General features: G+C 39.9%; 1 protein-coding gene across 3 annotated transcripts in view; it reads left to right on the forward strand.

The window, feature by feature from the left end:
• The first annotated feature begins 1,821 nt into the window (after positions 1 to 1,821).
• Positions 1,822 to 22,796, forward strand: part of klhl14 (kelch-like family member 14) — a 24,995-nt gene continuing 4,020 nt past the window's right edge. Inside the window, exons 1-9 of one of the 3 annotated variants that reach the window (XM_076876819.1) lie at positions 1,822 to 2,762; positions 6,682 to 6,922; positions 7,796 to 8,696; positions 10,621 to 10,742; positions 15,430 to 15,519; positions 16,271 to 16,349; positions 17,042 to 17,232; positions 18,020 to 18,178; positions 21,067 to 21,224. In XM_076876819.1, the coding sequence (XP_076732934.1) occupies positions 7,819 to 8,696; positions 10,621 to 10,742; positions 15,430 to 15,519; positions 16,271 to 16,349; positions 17,042 to 17,232; positions 18,020 to 18,178; positions 21,067 to 21,224 (1,677 nt within the window). In that variant the 5' untranslated portion in view covers positions 1,822 to 2,762; positions 6,682 to 6,922; positions 7,796 to 7,818. Of the gene's footprint in view, positions 2,763 to 6,264; positions 6,923 to 7,795; positions 8,697 to 10,620; positions 10,743 to 15,429; positions 15,520 to 16,270; positions 16,350 to 17,041; positions 17,233 to 18,019; positions 18,179 to 21,066; positions 21,225 to 22,796 lie in introns of those variants that run through there. The other 2 variants (XM_076876820.1, XM_004542784.5) reach the window with 2 other exon arrangements.

Consider the following 22,796-nt stretch of genomic DNA (forward strand, 5'->3'; position numbering starts at 1 on the left):
GAAGGTGCCTCTCCAGCACATTTATCTGCTCTCCTTGCATCTAATCAATCCCTTAAATAAATGAAAGTGAGCCACAACTAGATGTCATCACATCTATCTGCGGGCGTGCCTCAAAGTGCACACACCTTAATGCTGCTACTCTAAAGAGGATGGACTGTGGAAATACTAATGGGGGGGTGTACTTGACAGCTGAGGGGCATTACATGCTTGTTTCAGTATGATGAGGATAAAACATACAGCACATGCCTCACTGTGCTGTTGCATACTCTGATACCTCAAAGCTGGTTTGGAATATTTTTTTGTACTTTTGTATCAAGGCATATTTTGCAAGAGGCATGTTGAGAAAATCTGATTTACAGGCAGCATGATTCTCAATTTCTGCCTGGCGCCACCGTGCAGACGATGGGCCCGTTTCATTTGGATTCACTTCAGTAATCACTTCTGATCACTGGAGTGAAGCCGAGTGAATCAGAGCAATGTTCTGTCTTCTTAAGCTAACCAAAATTCTGCTCTGAGATCTTTTTAAAACCAGGAAAACTGAGGCGTCCTCTCAAACCGTCCTCTCTTTGTTCATGAGAAAGTGGAGAGTTGAGCCATGGAGCCGATGGAGTCGAGGAAAGAATGTGAGTTGAGAAAGGTGCTACTGTGTCTAAAATATCAATGAGGGAGATGCTGCCAAGTTTTGGAGCACACGAGAGGAAATAGGTTTTCGGTAGTATAACATGAAGTGCACCCTGGTACACCCTATTTGGTCAGTGCTGATAACACTGTAATCTGGGAAGATTTTCTTTTATATTACTATATAATCGTCTGATTTTTATTCATCTGACTTGAGTGTGTGTTCCTTTAAAGTTTAGGTAACTACAGCATCTGTCATTCAGTCATACAGTACCGCTTAACAATACACTGGAACAGTGTGATTGCCCAGGTGAGTCTTTAATGTGGAGCTCAGCAGAAAAACATGACAAACAAATTCATCAGTATAACAATACATGTTCCTCGCGTTTCCACACTCATTTGATTTCAAAGATATTTATCTTAAGAGGATAATAATTTGTGAAAGTCTCTGACATTTGTGGCTAGCTAGCATGATAATAAATCCATGGCTTGGAACATTTTTTAGTTAATTAGAGTCAATCAATCCAAACTTTGCTCACTTACCGGTGTGAAACCGGAGTATAATGAGCAGAAATCAGCATGGTGATTGGAAAACACAAATTACAGCTGTTAAAGAGAAACTCATCCACTTTTCTTCTGTTGATGCAAATGCCTGCTGCGAGGATTTAAAATTAGCACGGCATTCCTTTAATGGATGTTGAGGCAAAGTGCTCCTCTATAATTAAAAAACCTGTTAATATCCTCGTAGGCTAAAATAAGAGGGGTTAGTATGATTGTGTGACACATCTTTAAAAGGACACATTGGTCAGTTGGCTATTACACAAAACAAAACTGTATCTGCTTTTATTTAGTTTTATTTAAATCATGGAACCAGTTTGCCTAACACTACTTAGATTCACTGTATGCTGTGTATATATTAAGGTGCTTTTTCCTCTCATGTTTATCCGCATTATGAGCAAATGAAGTAACCCTACATAATGGTGTGTGACCATACCAGTGAGATGGTCAGCACTGCTGCCTCAGTAAGATCATGTAGCATGTTAATGAACTTCGCTGACATATGGGACAGTCTTTGCTATTAAAGGCTGTGTATATCTCTATGTTCAGGGCTACATTCATATATTCCTGACATATTCCACGCACCTTTCATTCATGGTGTAATGATGTGAATAATGACCTGCTGATATTAACAGTACCATCTGATCTAGGGTCCCAGACAGTAACATGACATAACCTCCCGGCTGCTTGTGTCCACGATATATATATATGACCTCACCGCTGGATGTAATTTCTTTTCAAGAGCTCTTGGAAAGGGAGAGCTTATGTTGTTGAGCTCATGTCGTCAAGGCTGGTAACAGCAGCTTGCCATTGTATTAATTATTGTCAGGGAATCCAAGGGGTGTAGATAATACAGAATGCACTGGTTGGTCCCATTTGTTTCACTTGTCAGTGGAGTGAATAATTGGGAGTGCTGACCATATTAGACACAGAGAATTTCTAAAAGATACGACTCAAACTGTTGCAACACAAAAGTACTGCTTGGAAATTAAAAAGCTTAATGTGTGAGAATTTCAAATCAGTATGGAATAATTTACCAGCTTCTCATTGCCAAAGGAATTTACTGAAGTTTAACTCTGACAGCAGTCATTCTGATACACAATGAAACGGCTCCGATTGTGAGAGAAACCGTTTACTCCGTCCTACTTTTTTTTTTGTTTTGTTTGTCCAAGAATTAAGTTTCTTTTGGTGAACGGCAAAAAACGTTAAGTGTCAGATATTTTGCACCCTGACTTCATTCTTCAAAGGTTTGAGAACATTGATACAATTCTAGTAGAAGAGGGGTTGCTAATACAATGGGGCTCATCTTGCAATTCTCCCAAGGAATAACTATCAGTCCTGCTACAGCAGCTTCAGCGTCCCTAGGTGACCGCGCCACTGAGCCCGTGTTCGCTCCATCGCACCCCACTCCACGCCTGCTGCCACCCTGAAGGTAGATGCATCACGCTGGGGAGACTGCACAACAGCAGCCCCCTCTCCTCCAGCCCCCAAACCTTCTCCACGGCACAGTGGCCTCCTGCGGCCCCTATACACAACTTTGGGTCTCCATTACAGCCCCGGTCCCAGCAGCCCAGACTCTCCCTCAGGTGAGTCTCCATACCACCTCCGTGTGTCGTCCCACCTGAACTGCACAACTGGTATCCTTTTGTCATTTGAGAATGCCACAACACACACACATATTGTGCACACGCACACACACACACACACACACACACACACACACACACACACACACACACACACACACACACACACACACACACTCTCTCCTGTGCTCACTCTGGAGGGGACACCGCCTGTTCCTTTCTGCTCACCTCCCGGCTGCCGACTGACTCTCTGAGCCGTGTCTGTGGTGGCTACGCCATGTGTGGGGATCTAGGGGTTTAAAACAGCAGGCCTCCCAATACTCCCTGAATGGCAAATATAAGTGCTTCCAATTTATTACACAGTGGACGTTTTATGAATCATCTCTGACTAACTTTGATCTGAAATGACAAGCATGTGCTAATCAGTCCTGATATCCAAAAAAAGTGCTAAAAAAAACAGGAAACAGAAAACGGGATGGGTTGAGATTTTACAATTAATCGAAATAAACTGAACCTGCTAGTACAAATATTGCACTTTTGATGACCCTTTCTTCAATTTGTACAATTATAACAACTACCTCTGATTAAGCAGCCTGTTCCTTTAATGCCAATGCTACATTTTTTTTTTAGAACTAATCTCTCTATAGTATAGTATACGGTTTGGTTTCCAAATCCAAAAATGGTGCAAAATAATTCCACACAACTGTAAACTCTTCCAAGATTGGAGAGGGAGGCATAAAGAGAGCCCTGCTTGTGTTCATACATACAGTTAACTGGAACTAAGGGGGGATCTTTAAATGTAACTTCTAAGAGCCTTGTAATGAGTATTTACTGTAACATGCAGTTTGCATTAATTTTGTCTCACCAAAGTGTTTCTGAAGAGGCTCCCCGCAGCATTTTCAGCTTTCCTCCTTTTAATATATTTTTTATCATTAAAAAGGGGCTTTAAACTGCAGCACTTTTGCTAAAACACAAATTACAACTTTCACTTTATAGGTTGCCATACCACACCACACTTAGTTAACAAAATATTTTACAAACAAGATGATATCACCCTCTCCATGATATTAATATGATATGTTCTCTGATCTGTAAACAGCTGGTTATCTTGCTTTTCCACGATAAGAGAAAGTGCTGAGGATTTACGCTTGGTGAGCACATTTGGGCTGAATCTTTCACACGTCACAAATTGCAGATGGGAAGCAGTGATCTTGAACAGCCGATCACATTTCCGTGACCATCTGACACCTTCCATTTAGGAAAATAATACTTTCTATCTTAGCATACCCCTCTGCAACAGCCAGCAAAAGGAATTATGCCTGGTAGACTTTGCTATTCACAACTTTGGAGCTTCTCCTGTTGTTTTGTTTCATTGCACTGATTAGATTAAATGTTCGCTCTTTAATCAGTTACCCAAGGCCACGATAATGCTGACAGTTTGTGTTTTGCTTCATTTTTATGTGTTGTAATGGGCACAAAATTATGCTGAAGAAAACAATAAGGAAGCATGATATAATGCAAGCATTACATATGAAGATGCGTAGTATCTGGGGGTAAAATCAGGGGCTTATTCACTGAACAGAGTAGATGGTCAGTGGCTGGGAGCTTTGTCTGCTCTTAAAAGCTTATATTATGAGTATACTGCAGTATTTAAATCTGATCTAACTGCGGTTATTTACACTAACACCCCTCCTTTTTTCATAACATTGAAGACAAAAAAAAAAAAAGACTTTTTACCCATAGAGGTAGATATGCTATCTGAGTAATATGACAGAAAGAAATGAGTCGGGTTAACTGGTACAGAGAGTTGTAAATCACTGTAGTGTGATTCTTTGTCTCAAAGGGTTTAATTAGTCTAGAAATTCTTCTCTTATCTGATGACCCCCCCCCCCCCCCCCTCCTTCTGCACACTGCAACAACTTACAACCATAAACGCCCTGCAATCTGAAGACCAGTGGCCTCAGGAGACTGAGTTGCTACAAAGAGCTGAAAGAGTTGGAAATGGTCATTTTATTGCGTTAGAATAGCTCGCTCGAGACTTGGGTAATGTAGTGCTAACTGTGTGCTGGTAAAGATAACAATATGTGACTCCAAAGTGAAATACAGTGAATTACTGTAGTGCTGTGCAGTGTCAAGACCTCTGGAAATGAGGTAACGAAATAATCGTGGTAAACAGTAAAACAAAGTGCTTTCATAGTGGTTTCAAACCGCTAATTAATATTAGAGTAGTATAGTTTTCCTTCGGTGACGATGATTATTTGAGATGCAGCGCACAATCTAATCAGTCATCACCGCAGAGTTCATGTAGAATGAATTTCCTCGGCATAACTACAAGTTGGGGATTAGCAGGCTGTGTGCTTGTCAAACACTTGAACATCAAAACAGCATTGTGGTGCCTTCTTATTATAAATGCTACCAATGTATGGTCCGCTATTGCTTGACGGTAGCATGGCGGTGCTCTCTTTCATAGTATATGAACAAAGCCATTTATCCCTATCTGTCATTTCTTAAGTTGTGAAGTACCTGTCACTTCTGGTCCCATGGGAGTCCTACATGTAAGTGTATTTACTCTAATTGAGCTCTTTATGTAATTGACAGTTTATTCTGGCCTAATAAATCCTTTCTAACGGTTTCTGATTAGCTGTGTGAGCATTTTGTTTGCTTTTTGAGGTGATTATATCACCTTATATTCATGTGATGGGGGTAAATGAAGGAATCCTAATTTTGAGATGAGATGTTTCTGAGTTTTTGAAAGCTCTCGTTGTTGTTGAACTGTATGCAGCTATACCAAAGTGATTTGACAGATTAATAATTTAGCAATGGAACTACTTAGTGCCTCACAGCTGTTAGTTTGTTGTGGTGGTGACAGAGTGTTTGGTGCAATCCATAAGTTCATATGAGCATTCCCAACCAGGAGTTTTACTATGTGATTCATCAAGCCACTTCCTTTAGTGGATTCACTTTGATCTTATACTCTTGGAGGATCTCTGGGGGCAAAAATGCAGGTGTATGGATATAAATACTCCAGCAGAACTACTGTGCACTAATGGACACTGTATTAGGTTACAGCCCTTTGTGTTTTCAAGCCTTATGTTTTTAACAATGAACTGATCAGACATGGTAATAATGAATGAAAACAATATATATGTTCTTTATTTGTGCTTGTTGTTTTTTTTTTTAACTTTATGTCCCTTCTGTACATGTGTGGCATTTCATAATGCTGCTTCAGTGTCACACTAAAATGTAGAAAAAAGGAGGGTATTATCTGCTTTTAATTAAACATGATAAAAGTCTGCACAGTTGTCTGTACATTGAGGTGGGTGCTGTTTATTATACAGATGTATAACTTCAGTTTGTGTAGAGCACCTTCTTTTGAAGGACTAGTAGGAGCAGAATGAGATGAGGGGTTATTTTGGCGATGGAGATTAAGGCAGGGGCTTTTTGTCATTTGTGCGAGACAAGCCATTCATCCATCCAGTTCACAGCCAAAAAAAGGCTGGTCCCAGAAATTAGCAGTTTCAGCTCAGCAGCAAAGTCGTCGGGCTGTGAAGGCAGAGAGAAATTGACTAATTAGCAATGCGCACTAAAACTTGACGGTTCTCTCTATAACAGCGAGGGAAAGACTCGGTTTTTCTCCCCCTTTCTCTTTTCTTTCTTCCATAGATGTTTGAAATCGCAGTCATTTACGCTCGACAGTTTTTACAATAGCCTTGAGCCATAATTTTGCGAGTCTCTCCAGCATCCATACCCCTGCATGGTCTCTCTCCACCGGCCATGCACGACCGTTTCTCTCCCCAACCGTGGATTTCCTATTACTCTCGTTACGACTCACTGAGCCCCAGGCCCAAGGATAATGATGTGTTGTTTCTTGGTAGCATAATTTGTCACACGTATATTTCTTCTTCTTCTTCTCTTGCAGAAAGCACAGCTCCCTCTCACACACTCACACACTTCTTGTTAATTCAGAAGAACAAATGATCAACGTCAACAAATAACCCGAAATAGTGACTTTATGAGTTGGAATCAATGGTTATTTTGAGACGCCATAGACTTTAAAGGAAAAAGGACATTTCTTAAAAGGAGAACAAAGGAAAATTCAAGTGAGATTATTGGGAACCCGAAGCTTACTTTCCTTTTTTTTGGTCAAGAGCTGAAGTCAGGTAAGTTTGGCTCCTTCTCAGGCAAGCTGCTCACATCATTTAGTTGTGACAGGCGCTTTTAGAGAATCTGGCGACAACGGTTACGGCACGCTTGTGTCAAGTTTACACACATTACGCACATGGAAATAGCTTTTGTAACAGTCTAAGTATGAAAAAGATATGCACATCCCATTTAACTTTAGCGAAAGCTGCATTTCAGTGAATATTTTGTCGATACTCACGTCCGCTTAACTCAGGTAGGCTAAAAAAGCAAAACGCACCCGTACCGCTGCTGACGGCTCGGAGACAAACTAATTGCTTTTGTATGACTCCGTAAATCTGTGCGATGTGTAATGTCCTCATTGTGGGGGTGTGCAGCAAGGCAGGAGAAGGGATAAGTGTTGGCTGAATGCTGCATGTTATCCGTCCACCGTAGCGGCTGCCTCTTTTTTCCTTATCCGACAACTTCAGCCGCGTTACCGAGGGGGGAAAGCGCCGCAGCATCTCCGTATCCTCCGATTTTTTTTCTTTTCTTTTTTTTTTTTTTTGTTTTGACAGCGCCCTTCAAACATCAGCCTCCATTTAAAACCATCCGCTTCTTGAGTTAAGAATGAATAAGAGTGGCACGCTATGGGAACTACTACGTTTTTGTTTGTTGCTTTACGACCAGAGCTCAAAGTTGAAGGCGAATGAAGCCGTGCTGGATGTAGATTGTCGCCGGCTGGCGTGGCATGACGGCTCTTCCCCGCTGGATGGACGGGCGATCTGTTCAATAACTTATTCGAGAAATCGTTTTCTGCTGTAATAGTTGACTGATAGCGATGTATAGGCAACGTGTGTTGTGGAAATAAATGACCTGAGGTAAATGGCTTGCATGGTTTATTTGTTGCCTAGGTGGCGTTCACATTCAGGAAGTCATGTCCAGATCGGGTGATAGAACATCCACCTTTGACCCAACACACAGTGACACCCTGCTGCATGGGCTCAATCTCTTGTGGCGAAAGCAGCTTTTCTGTGATGTGACTCTGACAGCCCAGGGACAGCAGTTCCACTGCCACAAAGCTGTGTTGGCATCTTGCTCCCAGTATTTCAGATCCCTCTTTTCCTCCCATAATGTAATCAACAATGAAGGAAGCAAAGGGGACCAGGGCAGCAGTGGGACCCCTTCATCCTCTCCTGATGACAAGCTGGTGACCACCAGCACCAGGCCCATAAATAACCTAGTGCTCCAGGGCTGCTCCTCCATTGGACTACGATTAGTGCTGGAGTACCTGTATACTGCCAATGTTACTCTTTCCCTGGACACAGTGGAAGAGGTGCTGTCAGTCAGCAAGATCCTCAATATCCCCCAGATTACCAAGCTTAGTGTGCAGTTCCTTAATGACCAGATCTCTGTGCAGAACTACAAGCAGATCTGCAAGATTGCTGCACTCCATGGACTGGATGAGACCAAGAAGCTGGCCAACAAGTACCTGGTGGAGGATGTGCTGCTGTTGAACTTTGAGGAGATGTGTGCCATGCTAGATGCTCTGCCACCCCCAGTGGAGTCAGAGCTGGCTCTCTTCCAGATGTCAGTCCTCTGGCTGGAGCATGACCGGGAGACTCGCATGCACTATGCGCCGGACCTTATGAAGAGGCTACGCTTTGCCCTTATACCTGCCCCAGAGTTGGTGGAGAGAGTTCAGTCTGTTGACTTCATGAGGAGTGACCCTGTGTGCCAGAAACTACTCCTGGATGCCATGAACTACCACCTGATGCCCTTCAGGCAGCACTGCAGGCAGACCATGGCCAGCAGGTGAGAACGAGACAGATAAACACTCAGACATAAATTCACACAATCACACCACAGAGCTGTTTGAGACTGGGCAGTGGGTAATTAAATGCCTCCCACTTGTTAAATTTGAACAAATTACAGACACAAGCATTATGCACTTGCTCATGTATTGATCCCACCGCCTGTTTAATGTAGAGCATGTAGGTGGTCGGTGTAGACCATGTAGGCAGTGTGGCATTTCAGGACTAGTTCATGAGGATTTTGGTGCTCCTGTAACATAATACCTGCTGCCAGAGGTCGTGATGCACTCTGTGCTCCACTGTATCCATCATTACAATGTTCCCTCCTGTTTTACAAAAGAAAACATGTCTTTATTTCCTCACACATCTGTGCAATTACTCTCTAATCAGTGTAGACAAGATTGCTACAATCTAGATAAAGGTTATGCATTTGATTTGTAGCAACTCTCTTGAATACAATTTGAAATGCTGTAATTGAATTGTGACCAGAATTAAATGGTAATTGCAAGATGCTTATGATCCAAGTACAGAGATGCCCTGTTACTGATATTAAAATGAAGACAAATATAATACATTCAAAATGTTTTGTTTTTTTTAAATTTGATTTGATGTTTAGAATTCCTTTTCATGAATTGGACAATGCTGCTTACATTCGTGTTGCATGCACGTGTCTCACTCACACAAAAACATGGCTTACATGTTTGTCCTGATCTGCACTTTTAGGGCTGGTTAGTACATGGCTATTGTCTCTTATGGTGACAACTGATCACAGTCAGACAGCTGAGACTTTTTTTTTTTTTTAATCGATAGTATCAATATTCAGTTGTTGTTGTTTTTTTATCACTACAGTTGTGAGCCTTGGGGAAAAACAACTAAAAAAAATTGTGACACAAGAGAATCTAAACTTTATGAAAACATTTGGAAATTACTGAAATAATCAGGACATAAAACCATTCTACAAGTACCTACTTGTACATTATCCCAATAATATATCTGATCCCACATATGGACCTAAACGAGCAAAGATTCAGGAATCCTCATAATTAGTTTCACATGCCACTGTTTCTCTCCCCTCAATTAATCACCATTATCTATGTCCAGGGGCTCATTTGCATATGAATAACCCTAAAACACTTCCGATTGGGCCAGCATGAGGGAGAATACACCGAGGCGACGGTGACTTACCCAAGCATAAAAAAGTAAAATATGGAAAAGGGAAAAAGGTGAATGTGTCTGAATCTAAAGGCCAGCTACTCTTAATGTTTTAGTGCATATTGTGATAAATTGGTAGATTTGTGTTGAAATCCATTAGGAGCCAGATAATGGTCATTGATGTGCAGTAAAGTGCACGGCTTTGAGGTTATATATCATATACAAACAGCAGGAAATTTCCAACAATTGGCTAAGGCATGTCACATGAATCACTGTAGCCAATGAAATGGAGACATTGTATAGGCAGGTTTATGTTCTCAATTGTGCTTTTAGCCTCCAGCATGGCACCCTACAGGACTGTCCTCGCTTCACAGCTAATTGAAAAGATATCTTTAGAGTGCAATAACGATCCAATAACACATCAAAACGATTGAGCAATTTTTATTAATCACAATAAATGTGGTCGCATATTTCCTGATTAGCAATCTTGAGTTTAGTAGAAGTACTTGGATAAGAAGCAGTTATTCATCTAGCTGTGCATTTATTCTTTATTTTATTCACAGATTAATTCATTCATACAATCAGCATCAGCAAAGTGAAAAATAAAAATACTCCAGGGAAGCTCTGTTAATATCGTCGTAGTAAATCAAGGAATTAAAGGTTGAAGCTGTGCTTGTGTTTTTGTGTTTGCATGTTTTATTCCAGGCCTTAATATGTCTTTTATTGCATGTTATTGAACACTTGTCCGCACACCCACACTTTTGACATTGCAGAATCCGTTCCAATAAGAGGATGCTGTTACTGGTGGGTGGTTTGCCTCCTGGACCTGATCGTCTCCCCAGTAATTTGGTCCAGTACTATGACGATGAGAAAAAGACATGGAAGATCCTCACAAGTGAGTAGAAAGGCTGCGATTTAAAAAAATTTATATATTTTTTTACATTTATTTATTTATTTATTACCTGAGGCATCCCGTGTTACTGGCTTTTATGATGAGAAATAGTTGTTCCTTTGGATGACTTTAACACTGGTTAATTTTCACCAAAAATGAGGGACAAGAGTTCCCTAAATCCTTCAGGTAATAATGTGTCACTATCACTTTTAATATAAGTTTTTAATCAGAGCGTGACTTCACAGCACTGTGGAGCGTCATGCATGCTTTCCCTTGTTTTTTTGCTGATATGTGCTGGCAGGATGCACGATGAGATTTACTTGAATCTAATGATCTATTGTGGCTGAGACAGAACGTTAAGGAGTGACATCTTTTCCCAATTACTTTTAAATGCAGCGTGATTACTCGTTCATATTGATCAACTCATAACACTGAATTAACCCACACATGGTAATACACGACGTGGCAGTTTAGCCTGTTGACCTGGTGTCGCTGTTGATATTGGGTTTACTTAAGGTGAATAAATAGCACAGAGGGGTTAGTGGAACACTGCAGCTTAAATGTTGATGTCAACCATTCTTAGGTAACAGGGACAACAATGGAAACAAAAGCAAAAATTGATTTTATCTCATTTTATCTTATTTTTTAATATTATAATGAAGGCAAATTGTGATAATTTCCTAGAAAACCTTTGTGAGATTTCAAACACATCCCTGCTGCACTCTCCGCTGTAGAGTGCACTATGCTCTTCTCTCTCTCTCTCTCTGTCTTCCCTGACCTTTTTAAGGCTCACTACTATATTGTTGCCATATTGCAAAGGTCAAAAAAAGAGCTAATGAGAGACCGCGTTTCTCCTTTGCCCCATCATTGCTGGACATATTGAGTTTTTGTCCTGTGTTTTGGTTGCAGTCATATCTCAGGATCACCTATCCATTCATATATATTAGCTATAGGTCTGCTTTCTGTCAGCTCGGCCCTGTGCAGTTTATGTTCTCCCTTTATGATTCAAATTTGAATAAATCTGGTTTTATGCTTTTGCTGTCGGGTCTTAAAATCACCAGCAGTCTCCGACATGGTTTCTTCCTCTGCTCAAATCATAACATTTCCTGGCAGCAGTGTGATGTTTTAGCTCATGTTTGTCCAAACCTATTAGAGCTTTTTTTTTTTTTTTTTTTTTTTTTTTTTTTTTAAACTGAAGGAGCCTTGCATACACAACAGCCTGAAGCTCGCTGTTTATGTTGTTGTTGTTGTTGTTGTTGTTGTTGTTTTTGTCATTAAACTCTCACTCACTGGTACAAACTGCACCAGGCAAAAGGTCAATAGGGATTTCCATCACTCAGAACTAAAAAAGTTAACACTCAAATGGTCCGTGGCCAAGTGGAAGGACAAAACTGCAAAATCATCCCCTTAACACATCAGTGACCACCTGATGTAGCCTCCTCACAATGGATGTGGAATAGAAGATTATTAACATTCAATCATAACTTTTCAATGAGCCGAAACCTGAGAGGGACAGCCTTTGATTAAGACATTCATCAACACAATTTGGGAAGAATCTGATCTCTTTCAGTGTATCTGATGTACACACTGCTCGGTGATTCCAGTGTAAAGTTTGCCATCTAGTGTACCCACAGCAGCGTGGACCAATGCAAGACAAAGGCAGGCACAGATTCAGCCACAATGCTAGGTTGTTCTTTTCTTCTTCTTTAAACCAACCTAATATTAAAATCTGGATCTCCATGCTGCATGTATGGTGTCCATGCAGCATGGCCTAGAACAAAGGAATTCAGCTCAGTGGGATGCAATTGTAGCGGTGTTAAAGGCACATCAGAGATGGAGCAGCAGTGGTGCATTAGCTGTGGAGTCATTCAACCGACCCTGACTGTGCCTCTATGCAGAGGTTTCTGACTCCCTCTAGTGAGCCCTAGAGCTCACTGTAGACCGGAGTGATGGCGTCCATCTCATAGAGGACGTGCTCATCCTGCCCTCCTATGGCTTTTCACACTCTTGGGTTAGTGGACAATTTGGGTTAAAAGGGCACAAATAGGTTAATCGGATTCACTTTCTCAGGTATAAATACTTTAGAAGGAAAAATAATTAATGCATTTATTTTTCAGTGCACAAGATTAGCATAGTAATTCCAGTTATTATACCCTGCTACTGTAATTATCTCACCGTTCACCTACAGTATATCCCAAATGTCCCAAAACCCACCGCAGTACTCTAGATACTGTGGTCTGTGACATATTGTAAAGCAATAATCTTCTTCTCACATGGGTACGAGATGATTTTTAGTATGAGTACAAGTCACTAGACATCAAATAAAAAGCCGCCCATCCATGTCCTATATACTGCTGACTGAATGATAATGTAAATAGCATGTAAGGGAATTTGGCAGTCGTATGGCACTCGTCTTTGAGGTGCACTGGAGGCAGGCAACCTAATCCCCTCGTTTGAGATAAAGCTGTGTTTAGTGTATGTAGTATTAGTTCCTATCTGAGACTTCCCTCCCATAGAGGACCGGCACATGTCAGCCAGCTAGAGTGAGATTGCAGAGAGAGGCCAATTGGAAAGAAATGAGATTCAAGGCTGTCTAATTTTGCAGCAACTGTGATCCATCAGACGGTGGGGAGGTGACAGTGGAAATGACTGATGGAGACAGACAGGTGGGCTTTAACATTTCACTGATTTGTGCTCAAAAAGCACCGGGCCTGAGATTTATTGAGTGAACATGATCATGTTCATTATGACTGTCACCTAAGACCATTTCTCTACATCTCAATGGGGTCACTTTAGCAAAAGAAGATGAAGGAGAGAAAGGGAGCACGAAAACATACACAAAAGAAAATCCTCCATGAGGGGTCCTGCTTCAGCTCTGGGATGTTTATGCTATACTGCGCTAACACACGACAAGGGGTATCATCCACCCAACATTTTACTTATTGGACAGTGTTGCTAAGCTAGTTTCTAAGAGTCGAATTCCCAAAATAGAAATTGGTGACCTATCCAGTTAAATAAATGCAAGGTTACAAGTAATAATTATCTGATTATTAAGCAATCTGTCAATTACTTTCTCAATCAACTAAATAATTATTTTATCTACAGAATGTTAAAAAATGTCCATCACATTTCCAAACCAATGATATTCAGTTTACTACCACTAAATACTTTTTTTCCTGTCCTTTAAAGTGCTGGAGGTTTTTATGGCATCGTTATTCGAAATAGCTGAAGTCACATTCCTGTGACTGGATGGTCCAGAGAATACAAAACAAAAAGAGCAGAAAAACCTCCGATTATTTATATATATATATATGAGTTTTATGATATAATTTAACATTTTGCCTCATGTGAAGAGAAAATAGCAAGAGCACATTCTCCGCCACAACCGGTGCATTATACTGCAACTGAAGCCTGACTGATTTATGAGCAGGTCAGTATTATCCACCAGTATTAACTATTGGCAGTTCTCCTAATAGTTGCATTTATAATGGCCAATAAATGGAAATTATAGAAAAAGGTAAAGAAGAGAAGGGAGAAACATCCTGTGGGCAACACCTGTTTGGAAAGTGAGAAACACAACAACTAGCTGATCTGAAGACAGCTGGGCAAAGCATGATAGAGTAAATAAAGACCCACACTAAAAAATATGTTAGGGAAATCTGTTTAGGTTTCATATGTCTGAAAAAAAATGCCGGTCAATATATCAGTATATTGGATTTTTAAAATCCCTAAATATCAGTATTGGTATCAATCGTAAAATCATATATTAGTCTGTCTGTAATCGCAAGTTTATAGAAAGTAATCCAGTGCAACTTTCTTTGCTCACCAGCTCTCCATCCAGACTTTTTTTTAAACTTCTGTTTGTGTTTTTTGTATCTTGCTCCAAACAAAGAACAAACAGTCTGTGTGAAATTTACTCTGACCACTCCTGTCAAATTACAGAACATTTAGCACTTTCATTATTTCCTATTCAAAAGTTAATATAATACTTCTTAGATGTTCAATAAACCTCTTTGGTCAGTGTCTCGGACAGTAATTGGTAGTAAGGCTTGACCTGTGGGTGTGGTGGAAACATTTAAGAATTAATTGAATTTATTTAAGGAGAGTGTAGATGCCATTTACTTTCCCCCTTTGAGTATAAGAGCGCAAACAGAGTTACACCAGATGTGTTGATCAAATTGAGGGTTGTGTTTGGGCTGGAGCCTATCCCAGCTGTTCCTGTTCAAGAAGCGGTGTACAGCTTGAACAGGTCGCCAGTCAATTGATGGCTGTGTTGATTCTGATTAAAAAACAAAAGTTGCACGTCAATCTATTTTCTATATGATTTTGAGACAAAAGAGGTTAAAAAGTTATCCAGATGCTACAAAGAGTGGCTTTTTTGTTCGTGGTTCAATGGCATAACTTTTACTGTTACATGGTTCTTATTTTAAATGACCTGACAGTTTTATTAAATGTGAGACTTATGGTAGTGCTTTCTAGACTGCAATGTGTCCTGAACAGAAAAGTATTGGCCTGTTTTTAATTCTCATATTTAATGATACAAAGTAATTGCTAACCACAGTGGATTTTTGAAACCACCAGCACAGTACACCTATAACAGCCAGGGCACACTCACAGGGTACTGTTTATATACAAATTTCTCTCCACATGTTTTTAAAACTGACTTTTTGACTTTTTGTCTGTCACCTAGTAATGCCTTACAACAGCGCACATCACTGCGTGGTGGAGGTGGAGAACTTCCTGCTGCTGCTAGGCGGAGAGGACCAGTGGAACCCCAATGGTACAGTCGCTGCTTTCCACTGATTTCACGCAGCAAATTTTTCATGTTCACTTAAACTGGAGTTTATGTAAGTTCAAGCCCATCAAGTTAATGTAACACTTTCAGATGGTTTGAAACACTCATCCTGCAGCCAGATCAGCTCTGAGTGGACAAACAACACTCCAATCAACACTTGTCAATAATTGGCACAGAAAAATTACTGTTGTTTATGATGAAATATTTGCAATGTAGAAGTGTTAAGAGGGCTTTTTGCAAAAAGGTGGCAACACAGTGCCATAGTAAGAAACAAAGACTGTAAATGATCAAAGATTCTTACTCTGCCTTTTTGTTCTTTCACCAGCTATCACAGTAATACAACAGCCAGGCAGATGTACACTGCACTTAGTGAAATTAGTTGTTTATTCAGTTTTGAGAGTAGGAATCAGCTTACTACAAATACACATCATGAGAGATGATTTGCAGTCTTTTGAATACAACATTACCAAGAGGTGATCTCTCTGTGCTTAGAAAACATGACTTCAGTCAGCTCTTGTTAGCTCAAACAGCAGCAAAAAGGCAAATCATCACGTGTGGGCGGTGATTAATGAAGACTGGGGAGAGTTGCATTTGTGAATTTTATTGGTACACAACAAACAACATTAGAAAAGATGTGGCCAATAAGAACTGATCATTACATTAGCATGTCTAAACTGTACAAAAAGAAGCTTTATTTTGAGCTAAGTTATTTGTATTCTACTGTTCTGTTTTGCAGGAAAGCACAGCACTAATTTTGTCAGCCGCTACGATCCCAGATTCAACAGTTGGATACAGTTGCCTCCAATGCAGGAGAGGTAAGCCTTTTTTTGTCCTCAGAAATGTTGACATCAGTACTAGCTTCTGTTTACTCAGCTTCAGTAACCCATTTTCTCTCATCCATCTCTCATTACCGTGTTTTGTATATTTCTCAGAATCTCACCACTCATTGCATCACCTAATAAGAAACGGAAACCTTTATGACCTTAGTGAAGTTCACAAGTTTTGGCATTCATGAAGATGCTACTTGGATTCTAGTTGTAATTTGTGAGATCCAACAACTTCACAAGTCTTCTGTTCAGCTGTGATAGCAGATGTGTAGTTCTCTTGGGAAATGGTGTTTAGAAAACCTAAAAATATAAACATCCACATAAGATTAAAAAAAAATGCTACTACTCTTACCTAGGTGTACAAAACCAGCCAACAGAAGAATAAAGTAATGCTCATTGGGCTGTAAACAGACGTATGTGCTGTTTTTTTTTGGTTCAAAATCCTTTTACAAGGTATTACATCATGCAGAAGTAAGCAAGCCCATTACACAGGCATGAAAACAGATGCTCACAGCCTAGAAGCTTGTACATGCTTAACTTATCTCTCGTCTTATGATGTTTTTTTTGTTTTTTTAAGAATGATTTGCACCTTAGACAGAAGCTGGAAAAAACTAAAAAACAACAGTAGTGATTCTCATCATAGGTTTAATGATGTTGTCTGGTTAATGCGTCCTCCTCAGGAGAGCCAGCTTCTTTGCCTGTCGCCTGGATAAGCACCTGTACGTGATTGGTGGCAGGAACGAGGCGGGCTACCTCTCCAGCGTGGAATCCTACAACCTGGAGACAAATGAGTGGAACTACGTGTCGTCTCTGCCACAGCCTCTGGCTGCCCATGCAGGAGCGGTGCACAATGGCAAGATCTACATATCAGGTCAGTTACAGGAGCTGTACACGAGTCGCATGTATTATTATTATTACGCCTTATTATTATGCAAAAAGGGGCGCTACATGGAGGGAACTGTACAAAAAGACACATTGTGTTTATGGCACATAGAGGTAAACACATCCATTTAATTACACCACAAAGAAAAACCAACTCCACTCCACAAAAATGATTAAAATCAATGCATCAGGACTGATTGTTCAGTTGGAGCTTGAGGTGAGCTTATAGAGACTAAAGTAGGCTTGAGTTTTAAAAAAAAGAGAGAGAAAGAGAGAGTGAACCTCTTCTTAGTAACAGCACAGCCCCAGATTACCATCCAATATTACCTCAGACTCCCTCAAGAGATATGTTCATGTAAGTAGCAGAGTTTCTGAAGCCCTGTAAAGAGGCTTGAATGTATACATCAGTTCTTCTTCAAAGAAATGGCCACAGAAATAGTTCAAATTTGTAATGCTTTTTATTAGATATATTTCAATATAACTTTGGTTTGTATAATTCTTCTACTTGCTGACACCAGAAAGTCATATATTAGATTTTAGTGATACGTCAGTGAACCACTCATCACCTCCCTGCAGGAAAATCCGGAAGTGAAACCCTCCTCTTTTACAAACTGACTCTAACCAAAGTTTTCTTGAAGAGCCAAAAACGTTTTTCTTTTCCAGTTATTTACTGTATATCTGGGGATAGTACTACATTTGGATCCAGTATGTCCACGTGCCACGTGCTGTAGCTCCACAGAGTATTAATGACACACTGCTGTGTTTACCTGCTGCAGGAGGCGTGCACAATGGCGAGTATGTCTCCTGGCTTTACTGCTACGACCCTATAATGGATGTGTGGGCGAGGAAACAAGATATGAACACAAAGCGTGCCATTCATGCTCTGGCTGGGATGAATGACCGCCTGTATGCTATTGGTGGAAACCATTTGAAAGGTAAGCACTCGAGCTTTTCAGACAACGAACAGAAAGCAGGTCAAGATTGATACTTTTTTGAAAAGTACGTGTGAAAATCATGTTGCCATTGTGAGCAGGCAGTGACCTTAATTACCCTGTGCAACACTGTAGCCTCCATTTCTCGCACTCTTTAGTATTCATAGTACAAAATGTGAAAAAGAACAAAAACGTGTGCTGTTCATTTGCATTTTTTCAGGAAAACTGAATGTGGTCATGGGAATTATGACAAGCTCAGCTTGTGTCTCTTTGAATCCTCTCTTTAGCTACGCTCTTTCGTTAAAACACTGTTAAACAGATGTGTTCAGTTGGCTCTTCATTGCTGCAAATTCAGCTCATAAAAAACCTGCACGTGCCTCTGAGTATGACTGTGTCCATATCCAAACTCGTGTTTCCTCACGCTCACCGTAGGAGCGAATCTGTGCACATCGATGGCTGTCTTGCTGGTTTGTGTCTGTGAGTTGGTGGTGAAGGAAGAAACCTTGAGATGTAGTGAAACTGTGAGGGAGGTGGAACCGAATGCGGCAGATGGAGGAACAACAAAAATTTGTCTCTATCAGCAAATAGACAAAAAAAAAAGTAACATGTCTGCAAAAGTTTAACTAAAGGGGAAACCCATCAACTGGACACAAGGAACATACTGGACACACTGGCGAGAACAGAATAAAGATTCAAACCATGAGAAGCAAAATAAAGCCTAACGCCTAAAGCATTATGTTGAGAAAGAGAACGGCTGTGGTCAAATATCAAATTGCGCAAATTCTTTAAATACTAAATATAAATGCTTCAAAGCTTCCTTTATTACCTCCTTTAGCACAGGATAAACTGAACCATCCTTTAGTAAAGGAAAGAACGTAATGCCATATAGTGCCACATAGTGAAGGACTGTAATAAAATTTGCTTTTTGTCAAGGCGTCGCTTTAAATCAAAACTTTAACTATATTAACGTTTTTTTTTTAAAGATTATTATAGTTCTGTTTGCCTTAGTTATGCTCACTGTTGTATTGACAGGCTTTAGCAGTCAATCTTTTTTTTTTTGGGTCAGCTGGGATAGGCTAAGTGAAGGATAGAATGAATTGACTGAATGAATAGTTTCAAGAAAAAGGAGGAAAGGAGTTACACTGGACCATCTCCCCAGCAGGAAAAAATAAGAAAAGATTTCTCTCATTTCGTAGGATATAGAGCGTGCTCTTTTTTTCTTTAAAATTCATATCTTTTTAGTGAAATAATATTTTTTCAGCGGTGATTCCTGTAAGAGCACAATGGGGTCGTTTCAATATGGCACACATCTGCCGTCATGTTGTTAACCAGCCTTGTGTCAGTGCATTCACGTGGTGGTTTGTGTGGATTTCATTTACAGTGGTACTGTAGCGCAAGCACATGAAACCAAAACTGTCTGAAACCTGATTGGTCCACAGGAATGTTTGACTTTAGTGTTTTCGGTCTAGTTTTCTTTTTGTGATGTGATGGTGAGTTCAGGTTTTATGCTATTGTTAAGGGTACTGAGTTTTTTTAGTTCATTTAATAAAAAAATAATGGTATACTCATAAATTAGATTATGAGTACAACATTATTATTACACACCAATTAGATAGATTAGTAATTAATTAATACAACAAACTCATGCATTTTAAGAAACTTAGAAAATAATCTCTTAGAAGTACACAGGAGCCAGCACCAGTTTGTGGAATCCGCCATGTTGCTTCGCCATCTTGAATGCATTTATTCCTGATATTGTCGCAATTATTTACTGCCTACAGATTAGACATGCGATTCTAAAACTTAAAATTCAGTTTAATTCAACTGAATCCGCTAAGTGTAGAGCAATGTTACACAAATTTCAAAGACAATTTCACTTGACAGCTGCTAACAGTGGGTAACAGAGGCTAATGGCAGCTAATAGCGGCAAAAAACAGAACTTACTGACAAGAGCAGTCCAGGATATCCTCAGCAGCTCACCTCACAATCACTGTCTTCGGTCAAAAGTGAGCTTCACTGACTCATCGGCTTGTATCGGACTCCTTTCACAAAGCTTTACAGTCAAGGTTAATATCAGACTGATAGCCTACCCAGATAGCTAAAAGAATTACTTTGCTAGCTGGGTGAATGGTAACTAAAATATCCCAAAACATTTAATGTAAGTATTGATATTATTAAAATATATTAAAATATAGTGTGTGCAAAACTGGTAATACAAACATGGTGGCCAGCCACAGCTGTTATGGGGTATAGTCCAAATTTAATGTTTTTGATCTCTCCTGTCTAAAACATGTTTGTCCTAAAGCGGCCACCGTAGCTGCCTGTCTTTGCTTCCTGCTGTCTTGTGTTGAGTGCCTTCTGTGTTCCTCTGCCTCTGTTATCACATTCAGTGTGAGTCTTCTTGTGTTGGCGTTAGTTATTTGTCTTTTGGGTTATTTCCTGTATTTCTTTGATATATTGTTTTCTTTCTTTGTTGGATTGCTAGTTGGATCGGGGTGATTGTGGCTCAGGAGGTGGAGTGGGTTGTCTTTTAATCAAATGGTTGGTTGTTTAATCTCCGGCTCCTGCAGTCTGCGTGCCAGAGTGTCTTTGGGCAAGACACTTGCACCTGATGAATCCATTGGATTGTGATTCTGTGTGATAGATAGAAAGTCCTTAAGGGCGTGGAATAAGTTATGCTCCCATGTTCACCACGTGTCCTGCCCTCTGTGTCACTGTGGATTTGTGCTTTTCTTTGGGTTTCTGTTCCTTTTAGATTTTGTTTAACTTTTGGGAAAAATAAACACTTGCCTTTTATTTCTAACATCTGCACACCTTTTTCACCCTACCTCTACTGTAACCTAAACCTACGATGACAGGGTATCTTATCTTATCTTATCTCTGTCATGTAGGTTTCTCCCATCTAGATGTAATGTTGGTTGAGTGTTACGACCCAAAAGCTGACCAGTGGAATATCCTCCAGACACCCATCCTGGAGGGTCGCAGCGGTCCAGGCTGTGCCGTTTTGGATGACAGCATTTATCTTGTGGGAGGCTACAGCTGGAGCATGGTATTTAATGTAGTACATATATGTCTTTATCTATCTATCTATCTATCTATCTATCTATCTATCTATCTATATATATATCTATATATATATATATATATATATATATTAGGGGTGCAACGATACTCGTATCGATATTGAACCGTTCGATACAGTGCTTTCGGTTCGGTACGCATATGTATGAACAATACAAAATTTTTAATTTATTTTATCAACTTTCCTTCTGACGATGCTGTCTGTGTTGAGCGCTCAATGAATCTGTGCTCGACAGTGCAGCCTAGGCGGAGTAGTCGAACGCAGATTCACTGAGCGCAGGGCAAGCTAGCGAGACAGAAGTTAAGCTCTCCTTGCAACATGGCAAATTGAACCTCCCCCACCCTCATTGAGATCTGGCGTTTGGAACTATTTTGGTTTTTATGTGAAGTATGACCCTGAAGGTAAGCGCGTCATGGACAAAAGTAAAACAGTATGTCGGATGTGCCACGCAATGCTCAATTTGTGGGAACTAGTGCGTTAGCACAGTTAGCTTGTTAAGGTGTTGACGCTGTCAAGCCCCATGCACGGGGCAATCCGTGGTAACTCGTTAACGGAGATTTGCCCCGTTATGGCGTTAATGTCATTTTAACAAGATTAACGCTGACAGCACTAGTGGGAACACAACAAATATGACTGCACATTTACGCGGACATCATCCTGGTGCAAAGACAAGTGGAAGCAGGCAAAAACAACAAGCACGCATGCTACAAACTTTACCCGAGTCATTTAGACAGCCGTTAGCACATGATTCTCCTTATGGGACCTGATATGTTTAATATGCTGCTGAGAAAATACCCCAGAAGAAGCGTATAGTATAGCTTTTATTTTGGAAAGAGCCATTTCTCTGTAATAAAGTCTCTTTTCCAAAGATGAGTGATTTCTCTATCAGATAGATTTTTTTTTTATCATTATTTTGTTGTTTCAGCGACATTAAGTTTAAAAACTGCACTTTTGAGTTAAAAAAAAAAAAAAAAAAAAAAAAAAAAATATATATATATATATATATATATATATATATATATATATATATATATATATATAATAAATGACAAATTAAAAAGGTATGAAAATTTTTTTGTATCGAAAAAAATATCGAACCGTGACACCAAAGTATCGTTGCACCCCTAATAAATATATATATATGTATATATATGTGTGTGTGTGTGTGTGTGTGTGTGTGTGTGTGTATATATTAGGGGTGCAACGATACACAAAATTCACGGTTCGGTTCGGTTCGATACTTTGGTGTCACGGTTCGATATTTTTTCGATACAAAAAAAATGTTCATGCCTTTTTAATTTGTCATTTATTAAAATTATAAACATATAGTTTAACTCAAAAGTACAGTTTTTAAATTTAACCCTAACCCTTGTGCGTGTTTTTTATTTTGACAGCGAATGCGCACCTGCGGACCACTTATGTGCAGCCCTGGTTATTTAGCTCGTCATATTGCAGCCACAGAAATTCTTTTGTCCATGAAACCATAAAGCTGCACTTTCTTTTTGCCTTATAGTCTGATTTGTCATAACTTCTCCGTTT

The sequence above is a fragment of the Maylandia zebra genome, linkage group LG18, assembly GCF_041146795.1.
Source record: "Maylandia zebra isolate NMK-2024a linkage group LG18, Mzebra_GT3a, whole genome shotgun sequence".
Lineage (NCBI taxonomy): Eukaryota > Metazoa > Chordata > Actinopteri > Cichliformes > Cichlidae > Maylandia > Maylandia zebra.